Source organism: Oreochromis niloticus, linkage group LG23 (genome assembly GCF_001858045.2).
Source record: "Oreochromis niloticus isolate F11D_XX linkage group LG23, O_niloticus_UMD_NMBU, whole genome shotgun sequence".
NCBI classification, from domain to species: Eukaryota; Metazoa; Chordata; class Actinopteri; order Cichliformes; family Cichlidae; genus Oreochromis; species Oreochromis niloticus.
In genome coordinates this window covers 1,160,702-1,171,835 of record NC_031986.2, presented here as the reverse complement: position 1 = coordinate 1,171,835, position 11,134 = coordinate 1,160,702, and the positions used below count along the sequence as shown (strand labels likewise).

The 11,134-nt window shown below is 39.5% G+C and overlaps 1 protein-coding gene across 1 annotated transcript in view; it reads left to right on the top strand.

Moving 5' to 3' along the window:
* The window catches only part of nlgn4xa (neuroligin 4 X-linked a), a 159,046-nt gene extending 148,279 nt beyond the window's left edge, over positions 1-10,767 (top strand). The window contains exon 6 of the mRNA XM_003454715.5: positions 8,486-10,767. Within this exon, the coding sequence (XP_003454763.2) occupies positions 8,486-9,380 (895 nt within the window). The 3' untranslated portion in view covers positions 9,381-10,767. The remainder of the gene's footprint in view (positions 1-8,485) is intronic.
* Positions 10,768-11,134: the final 367 nt, after the last annotated feature.

Below are 11,134 nucleotides of genomic sequence, written 5' to 3'. Positions count from 1 at the left end.
AATGACCATAATTTCCTAACCGTAGGGGCTAGAACGGTCATTCTTACACCATTTTGTTCAGAAGAGATGGGGGAATCTTAAAGTGTTGACAATTTATCATTAAAATATGAATTATTAAAGATATTTGACTTCTAATGCACCATAACTGAGTAGAGCAAAGCAAAAACTGCCTTGACTTGCCCTCAAACAACGCTTTCTAACTCTAAATCTATTTGGAGTATCAATATCATTCTTTCACCGTAAGAGACAGCAGGCTTTGGTGAACAGTCATGGAAATTTTCAGGTCTCTGTGGAAATCCATCAAAAAGATATGACGAGAGAAAAAAGTGGTTCATTTCCAGAGTTTGAAATCTGAAGAAATCTGAGCGAAGGACGAATTTCCTACCCTCAAACAAGTGTAACTCATCTCAGAACGGTAATAGGTGAGAAAGAAATTCTTGAATTGTGAGCGTCAGGAGTGTCTGAAGATATACTGGGACAAGCCTCATGTTTTAACTTCGCTTCGTTAAGGAGATATGACGATTCGAATATGCCTCTCATTACAGAAATCCAGCGGTGATTTTGAACAAACTCTCCATTGACTTTCTATGGAGAGTTTTCCGACTTCGTGTTGGTCTGAGGAGATTTGCCAAAATTCTATAAATCTCACAACAATGATGGTGACATTTTCTGAAAGCCAGCAAAAATACCTACGTTTTGATGTATAATTTGTGGAAGTTGAGTGAAAATTGAGCAAGTAGCAAGAAGTTGTTCGGACATGAAGAGAAGACTGCGAAACCTACAGTGGCACACTGGAAGCCAAGTGCATAGCAACCATAACAACGCATGTATTTTCTGAAAAATCACAATTTTGCAACTGAAAACTTTAAGAGGGATAAAAGTAAAACTGTAACAGATATGAAAAAGCTGAATCATTCATGAATAGCCCAATAATTTGTGAACATTTTAAACTTTGAATGGTTGTTCTACGTGAAAGTAGGAAAAAGTAGTTAAGTTTCAAAAACAAGCAAGTTTTAGCAGAATTGCGGAAGTTTCCCATTCATTTCAATGGGACAAATTAAAGGAAAAAAGCTTAATATTTTAAAAAGTATAACAGTTACAAATACCAAAAGTCATAGCCATCATTAGCAGAAATAGCAGAATAGTTTAAAATTTGAACGGTGAAAATCGGCTGAAAATTGTGGAAGTAGAAAAGTGCCAAAAAAAGTGCAAAAAGTGGCAACTAGAATAATAAAGTATAAAGAATAAAGAGAAACAGGAACTCAATAGTGTGGATGCCTAAAGCATCCACACAATAAAGAATAAAGAGAAACAGGAACTCAATAGTGTGGAAGCCCTTTTAGGGCATCCACACAATAAGAATAATAAATCCGAGGAATAGTAATATGTGTGCCTCTTGGCATAGGCACACATAATAAGAAAGAAAAGTATTTCCTTGTCCCCCCCTTTCCCTGTTAATGCCCTACCTGGCCCCCTGGCAACACTTTGCTAGATCCGCCCCTGCACAGTTACCAGCTGTCAGCTACTTAGAAAAGGATCCTGGTGTTATTTGTCTCTCAGAAACAGTTCATAACTTCCCTTCAACTCATTCATGTCACCTAAAAGGTAAACCTGTTTCTCCATCACCTGTTCAGCTCTGATGATTCAGTAAGGACATCTCCTCGTTTCATCTTCATCTTTCCCTCTCACCACATATCCAAACCGACATCATGACCAGCAGCTTTACAGCTGTGACTCCAGCAAACATCAGCTGATACTAGAAATTAATATTAAATAAATTCTAACAACAGCTGATCAAGCTTAAACGTGCTGCTGTTGTTTAGCGTGACATCCGCTGGTTTCCTCTTTCTGGTGCAAAGTGGGCGATAAACAAACAAGAGAGAAAAGCCGATCAGCTGATCATTGATCAGTTTCGTGATTGAATGAGAGATGAAGAGTCAGCTGACAGCATAAAGACGCAGAATAACTCCAGCTTTGTGTCTTTTTTCCATTCTAGCTGAAGTCCGGGACAAACTGTGTTCCTTTTCAGCTCAATACGAAACGCGTAATATTTTCTCTGAATACAGGACGATTCTGTTTTTTAAGGGGTGGCAACTCTACTAACTAACCTTATGAATAAAATAAAGTTCACTATCAGTAACATCATAGCACCCACCCGGGCTGTATAGAAGCTCCGTCATGCTAGCTAGTACACAGTACGAGTTATTGTAACTGACTGTAAAAAGTCAGGACAACGAAAATAAACTCCACCTAAACTTGGTTTATATCTGACCCAGATAGACTGCAGGTCATAACTTCTTACCTGAAGTTCAGTTCACCTGACACTCATCCTCCTGCCTCCCCTTTCCCTCATCCACCTGCTGGCCTCTGTGGAAGCCACCACCAAACAACTGAGTTATTTTTACACATCTGCCAGCATCCGGCCAATCCACCACCTTTCACTGTTTATACCATTACAAAAAAAAAAAAAAAAAAAATCATCGGCCCATAAAAACGAAACATCACCATCGGCACACTGGGCAAAGGCCCGGTATGCCCAATGGCCAGTCCAGCTATGCCATCAGTTAACCCTTCGCGTGCCAGCTGTGGCACGCGTGCCCAGGGTTGCCGACCCCTGCTCTACGTTATCGTGCTTTACTTACACTTTTAAGTTGTAGTTGCTGGCAATAAATAATATTGATTTGAATAATTAATGATTTTTGTACAAGATACTGATGAGTATAGATAACTATTTCTCAAATATTTTGATTCAATTTTAAACAAAAATATTAATTTATAGACATTTGTTTCAATTTATCAAACTCAAATAATTACTAAAAGGATATTCATAGATTTTATCAGGCTCATCTAACTTATACTTATAGTGATATTTACTAAGCCTCTGAATTACTTTTTAGAGTGTACTGAGGTCAGATGGCCCAGGATGTGAATGGGCGCTAAGGTGTCTGGGAAGGATCTCAGAACTGCATCATAGATGGCAGACAGTTGGTGTCGTAAGCCCCGCCCTCTGTTCAAAGATGGTGGTGACACAATGACCTGGATGACTGAGAATCTTCACAGACATGTATGTAGGGAAAGGAGAAAAGTCATTACAGGCCCATTACATCTGTGTTGCTGCTGATTGGACTGACTGAATCTGCTGCTGAACTGAAAACAGTCATTTCAAAGAGCCGCAACATCAGAGCACATTCCCTTTGAAACAGTGAATGTTTTTCAGGCAGACGAATAAAAGTTGAGTCTCTCTCTGTTCAGTCCTAGAGTGATTTCAATATTGAAGTCTCCACAACTGATTTAGAAAGTGGAAGAATCAGCAGTATGTCAGCCTTCACTGTTTTAAATGCTTTCTCACTTTCTCTCTTTGTCTTTTATGAGTTTTATGAGTGCCATATATTTCCCATTTTTCATGAAGTGATATCATAAAAGCTGCATTGCAACTGCAATCTTAAGTAATGTTTTAGACTGTGTTCACTTCATAATATCATCATTTGCTGATTAACCTCTCCTAAAGTAAAGTATTTGCCCTCTACCTCATTCCCCATCACTGTAACTCAGATTAAAACAGGACTGAAACATTCTATACATTTTTTATATTTTTTTAATATACTGCTTTATTCATAGATATTTAAAGCTGGGACAAAGTAACACTGAAAGTATCTGTTGCACCTCTGTAGTGACATTGCATTGCAGCTGTGAATTTTCTGCCTTAAAACACCTGCTTTATGGAAAGGAACACAGATTTAGGAATCAGACTTACAGCAAGAGTCGCTGTTTCCATCAGATGGGATGCTTGATGGAAACATGCAAGCGGAGCATATATTTTGCTGTTCAATAAGCATGGAGGACCTCAAACATTGTCATTTCTTAAAGCTGATTCAGTGGTAGGGGATGGCATATTGTTCCAGCATATGTTAGTGCTGAGATGACAGGCCTTAAGTGAAACCCCGCCACCTGCTAGCAACTCCTAATGTATGAGTCCATATGTAAACACCAGTTGGAGGGCAAGCCTCGCAGCGTTGCTGTGATCAACCTTTTTAATGAGAGGACAAGTTTATGAAATGGCACAGGTGGTGCTGTGAACATATTACACTCATGTCTTTGAACTGGAAATTCTATAGAAATATTTTCTATGGCCTACATTACCTGTTAGAATATAGAAAGCATTAATACTGTGAAGTGTTTAGGTATGAATGCCACTGATGCTGGGGTCAGGTTTTTGTTGGTTCTGTTTGTTTTCTGTATGTATCCATCTGAATTCCAGACTTTTTTTCCTTATTTGAAATGAAACTTGGGTTTACATAATCAGACACCCATCCATGAGCATGCCTATAAATGATATCTCTCCTTAACATTTTATAGGAGGTTCTTCAAATTTGGCACTCACTCGCTCAAAGGTAAAAGGTCAAACTTCAATACAAAATCATGTCTTCCACACAAGGTAGAAAATCTGCTTGTAATTCAGCTCTGTTATTCAACAACAGAAGATGGTGAACAATTATTTGAATATTATTTGAATTATTTGGTCTGGACAGATATGGATGTAAGTACAAAGTAGACTGCTTAGCAGATGCATACAACTGTAGGATACCCTGAGTCTTCATTTTTGTGAAAGTTCTTAAAGACATGCAGAAAGCAACGTTGCATTGTGTTGGCTACATAGAAAGAAAGTTCTGGTTTTGAGCCTTTTTGTCAGCTGGGGTCTCATTTTGTGTGTGTTTTACTTCTAAACACATCAAGTCATTTTTCTATTTTAAACTAAAGACACTACAATAATACAGAGTAAGCACTTGGTGACAGCTGGAAAGAAAAACTCCCTAACAACAGGAAGAAACCTCTGTCAGAATTAGACTTAGGGAGGGGCAGCCATCTGCAGCTGAGGTGGGGGAGGGGAAAAGAAGAGAGCAGAGAGAGACAGGACAAAAGACATACTGTGGAAGAGAAGCAGAGTTTAATAGTAACTAATGAATAAATGCAGAGTGGTGTATAAACAAATAAAGAGTGAAAAGAGGTGAGTGAAGCGAAGAAACACTCAGTGCATCATGGGAAGCCCCCAGCAGCCTAAGCCTATTTCAGCATTACCAATGGATTTTTCAGAATCACCAGCCCTGACTATAAGCTTTACCAAATTGCAAAGTTTTTCGTCTAATCTTGAAGGTAGAGAAAGCGTCTGTCTAATGAATTCAAACTGGGAGCTGGTTCCACAGAAGAGGGACTGGAAACACACTGCAGGCCTACTTGTTGTTCCTAGAGTATTTAAAAGTAGAATGGGAGGCAGAGCCTTCAGTTTTCAGGCCCCTCTTCTGTGGAACCAGCTTCCAGTTTGGATTCAGGAGACAGACACTATCTCTACTTTTAAGATTAGGCTTCAAACTTTCCTTTTTGCTAAAGCATATAGTTAGGGCCTGCCGGTAGCATGGTGGCATGGTGGTTAGCACTGTTTCCAGTGGTGGTGGTTCCACCAACTGGTTCGGTCCTTTCTGTGTGGAGTTTGCACATTCTCCCTGTGTTTCTGTGGGTTCTCTCCGGGTACTCGGCTTCCTCCCACAGTCCAAAGACATGCAGATAGTGGGGTTAGGTTAATTGGTAACTCTAAAGTCCCCATAGGTGTGAATCTGAGTGCAAATGGTTGTTTGTCTCTAGCCTTGCGACTGACTGACGACCTGTTCAGGGTATAACACAAATACCTGTAACACCACAATTAGACCTGTGTGAAGAGGACTCCTCATTTACATGAACAAATTGGAGTCTATTAGATAGATTCAAACCATCGCAGTGCAGTACCTTTATTACATACGGCATTTTCTAATCTCTGTAGCAAAATAAGGCTATTTGAGTGAGAGTTTTATCCAACCTGCAAAGCTTCCAAGGCCAGAAGAGATTGCTCAGTGTAGTAAAGCTGTGGCTGTGAGTTCTGTATACCAGATATGTGAAATATTAGAAAATACAATTTCCATCCCATAAATGTCTACACTAATGTATTTGTTTAGCTGTTTATTTATTTGGTACATTATACTGGTATATTTATTTTTTTGTTACTATGTAAATACTTTGGAAAGAATACAATCACATAGAGTAAAATGGTAAATGGACTGGTTTTTATACAGCTCTTTTCTACTCTATCTGAGCAATCTCTTTCTGTGCTCTTTATATGTAAGTGCTTTCTATCTAACATTCACACATATTCATACTCTGAGGGATGCATTGGAAAGCAACATGGGGTTAGTATCTTGCCCAAGGATATTTGGTATCCAGACTGGAGGAATCAAAGTACCAACCTTCCAATTAGCAGATGACCCACTCTGAGCTATAGCCACCCCAGACTACTTACAAAAAACAGGGTTTAATAAACATTTAAAGGATTACAAAATGAATACATCTGCTTAACCTTAAAGACCAGCAATTTAATAACAATATAACATTATAATTTAGTTTGATTCTCCAGTTCTCCAATATCTAGCCAGTTTTACTAAGCTCCATATATATTCTGATGTATGTGAAGGTACACACACAAGTGTGTGTGTGTGTGTGTGTGTGTGTGTGTGTGTGTGTAGGTGTGTGTGTATTTTTGTGAATTCTTTGATAATATATGGAATAAACCATCGGAAACTGTGATTGTGGAACTCTTGGGTCAGCTTTTTCTCCCTTAAGACTTTATTTCATTGGACACGGTCATGTTTCGAGCTTAGATAAGATACTTTAGGAATAATAAACACCAATAAACAGACTCGGCAGTAGATTTAAGCCATTAGACATACCAGTGCTTTGCGGTGAAGAGAGAGCTGAGAGTAAAAGTGAAGTTCTCAATTTACCAGTTGATCTACGTTTCTGGTTATGAGCTATGGGTAGTGACTGTAAGAACGAGATCGCAGATACAGGCGGCGTAAATGAGCTTTCTCCAAAGGTTGGCTTGCCTCTGCCTTGGAGAGTGAGGAGCTTGGCCATCCGGGAGGGACTCAGAGTAGAGCCACATCGAAAGGAGCCAGTTTAGGTGGTTTGAGCATCTGACAAGGATGCCTCCTGGGTGAGGTGTTCCAGGCATGTCCCATCGGAAGGAGGCACTGGGGCAGACACAAGACGTCCTGGAGAGATTATATCTCTTGGCTGGCCTGGTTTCTGATGTTCCACCAGAAAGGCTGGAGGAGGCTGCTAGGAAGAGGGAGGTCTGGGCTTCTCTCCTTAGGCTGCTGCTCCTGTGACTCAGCTCTGGATATGTGGAATAACTGGATGGATGGAGTGTCAGGGGCAGCAGTTCTCTAGTAATAATAATAATAACAATACGTACTGTTGCCTCACAGCAAAAAGGTGCTGGATTTGAATCCACCATCTGACACACACACAAACACACACAGCGAGCTAATCATGAACATTTCCCCTTAAAATACGATCTTTAATTGCTGAAAGTAGGAATTATACATATGCTCTTAGGCTAAACTTGGCCTTAATAGCATTATAAATGTCTTTCATAACTATTAAGTGAATTTTGCATTTTTGTCAGTTTGAGAGGGCAGCAGTGCATAAAGAGCAATATGCAGTACTATACTCTGGCCATGTTTCAGTTTCGGCTCCACTTAAGCGTTGAAAGATTCACAGTAATAATAATAACAATAATAATAATAATTTTAAAAGGAACTGATTCTAAGGATTCGAGGCACTGAAAAGAACTGGACTGCAAATCACCAAGTAATGAACAGAAAGTCAAGAGACCGGATATTTTCTAACACATTCATTCAGGCAGCCATAAACTGACTGTACACAACACATCTGTCTGTAATCACAAAATACATCACAAACAGTGCTTCTTGTTGCATCTTAAAATGCAATGTGTGAGCTGTTCCTCTTGAGTACTGAGATAGACAACAACCCACGATCTGCGTGTCAGCTCCAAGGTTCTTGTATAGCTTTCACTCCCCCACAATTCTTCAGAGTTAATGAAATCATTCTCACAAAGTCACTGGAGAGGTAGCTCTTTCTCAAGCTACCAAAAAAGTGCACTGAGTAACACTGAATATTAAGAAAATGTGACAACACACATGGAAATGTGTCATTGGTGTATAAGGACACAGAAGACTTTGTCAGCTTGTGCATTCAAATTCAGAGTCACCTCCAAACACATTAGCTTTGAAAAGAAGGAGCAAACAGATGAAAACAGATGAAAGACTTTGGGGTCTGGGGCTAATGACTCATCTAGAAGTGTCACAAATTCGTGCTAACTGAATCTAATAGACTCTTACATTGTTGAATTGTATTATCACATTGCTTTAAAACTATTTTAGGAAGAGGTAATTCAAAGTCAGAAAAACCCACTTTGTTACTTTGTGTTCACTGTGTTTTAAATGGTAATGAATGTGATATTTAGCTTTTTTCACAGATGTATATTTCCTTTGTCAAAGTGAATTAGAAATACAGTAATGTAGTAATAATTACCTGTCCAGAAATCCTTGGCATGTTGATTGAAAAGGGTTTTATCTCTTCTGTTTTTCTCTTTCAGGGATCCAAATCAGCCAGTTCCACAGGATACAAAATTCATCCACACAAAGCCTAACCGCTTCGAGGAGGTAGCGTGGACAAAGTACAACCCCAAGGACCAGCTCTACCTTCACATTGGCCTCAAACCTCGAGTCCGAGACCACTACCGAGCTACCAAGGTTGCGTTCTGGCTCGAACTGGTTCCACACCTTCACAACATTAATGAATTTTTTCAATATGTATCCACTACTACTAAGATACCTCCACAGGACACTACACCTTATCCTTATACCAAACGATTCCCGGGTAAAAACAACTGGCCCTCCACCACACGCCACCCGGGAGTTCCTTCCGCCAACACCAAGCAAACAACCAACCAGCGCAAGAGCGGGGACCTGACTGATGAGTCAACTGTGGTGATTGAGACCAAACGGGACTACTCCACCGAGCTCAGCGTCACGATTGCTGTGGGAGCATCGCTGCTATTTCTGAACATCCTCGCCTTTGCTGCGCTCTACTACAAGAAAGACAAACGTCGCCACGAGTCCAACCAGCGCGTCCCCACCCCGCAGCACAACTCTGCTCCGACCAATACTCCATCTACTGCCAACGACGTAGCCCATCTGCAGAGTGAGGAACTGATGTCTCTACAGATGAAGCAGCAACAGCTGGAACACGAGCACCACCACGAGTGCGACTCGCTTCAGGCCCACGACACGCTGCGGCTCACCTGCCCACCAGACTACACACTGACTCTCCGCAGGTCACCTGATGATATACCCCTGATGACTCCCAGCACCATCACCATGATCCCCAATTCCCTGGCTGGCATGCAGCCTCTGCACAATTTCAACACTTTTGGTGGCAGCCAGAACAGTACCAACTTGCCCCACGGCCACTCCACCACACGGGTATAGCTCAGCTGGGACAGGACTGTGCCAGGTTCCCTCTGGATTAACAACTACCCACACGAGGAGAATATAAGTTATTCAGCAGATGTTATTTTGCTACCAAGCCTTCTTGAAAAATATATACAATATAAACTGATCATAAACTCACAAAACTATTCAAAATGAATGTTATTACAGTAATAACTCTGTTTGGAGCAAATTGTCACGAAGGTTTTTGAGGAGTGTTACCAAAAGAAAGGGCAACCAGTGGATGACTGTTATATAATCTCACACAACAAAGAGAGCAGTTTCTATGTTGACAGACAAAGACAACAGTTGGTGAAAAGCAACAATGGAACACCATCTTTTCATGATCCTCCATGCACCTGACTTGGGCACATGAAATGTATTTATGAAAACTTTGTATAAAAAGAACACGAAAAAAGGTATATAGATATGAGTGGAAATACAAAAAGTTTTAAAGAAGAAAAACAATATTAAAATTGCTCCTGAAACTATTGTTTTTATTTTTATTTTGCTTGTGCTTTATGTTGAGGTTTGTGTAAATATACCTAAACATCTGTCATTCTTTCTTCCTGTTACGACTTGAGTTTCATTCGTTTTCGCACAATGGCCAACTTGCGATCACAATCCCACACTCAGAGAGTTGCACACTGCGGGTTTGCAGGTCACCACATACAGTACTGTCTCGTGTATTGCTTCGTGTCCACGTTTTAGATACTGCATGTCCAGAACGAGCTTTACTCTGCATTTTCAGACATCTACTGTCTGACAATATGGACTGACTCTCTCCATCACCTGCTGTCACTTGTTATGCTTCCAGCAGTTTTCTGTCTCGCAATCTCAGCACTGCCCGTGCTTACGATGTGACCAGCACTGTATTATTTAGAAATAAAAAGGCAGTGATTTTTTTGTATTAATATTAGTTGGATATGTTTGTAAAGAAATATATGTTAGATATTTTAAATTGTCATATGCTAGCAATATGTAAAGTATTGTGCCAGGATTGTGATATTTTGGGTTACAAAAAAGTGAATGAGTGTAAATATTAATGATGCTAATTATTATTATGAAATTACAACACGAGTAGTCATAACTCTTTCCATTTTGCATCCTATTATGAAAAAAGAGGCAGAAGATTTTAAGCTACATTTGTAAATTCTATTAAATATATATTCATTTGGTCTATAAACCAGTCGAGCTAACGAGGGTTTTAATATAGAGTTGAAAATCCTTATTTAGTAGTTAGTCTTGTATTTATTTGCAGTTTTGCCTTCGGTAATACTACGCATATTTCTGGACACTTGTATAAAGTTTTTCTGCAACATTTTTAATAAAATATCACAGTATTTTCTAAATAAAAAAATGGGCGAGACAGAAAAGAAACATGGTTCAAGGTCTGATCGGATTGGGTTATTTGTCTGGTGTGTGTTTAATTGGAGAGTATTGCAACTGGACAAAAGAGCACATGTCAAAGCGTTTTCACTCCTACAAAGTCACATTCACCTTTGCACACATATTTCTACAGCAATTTATATTTTATAGAAATAAAGTTACACATAAGAGTTGCTGGATTAGAAGTTTATCTGGGTTTATTGTGCCACAGCCACCTTGATAATAAAAAAAAGCAAAACAGTTTCACAGTAAGAACTCAAACTTTATCTGAAACAAGGATGTTGCAAAGGTAAGTCTTTCATGTTGTTTTAAGTATAATCTTTTAAAATGTTCATCTTGTTACAATTTCATGCTCACGTTCTTCA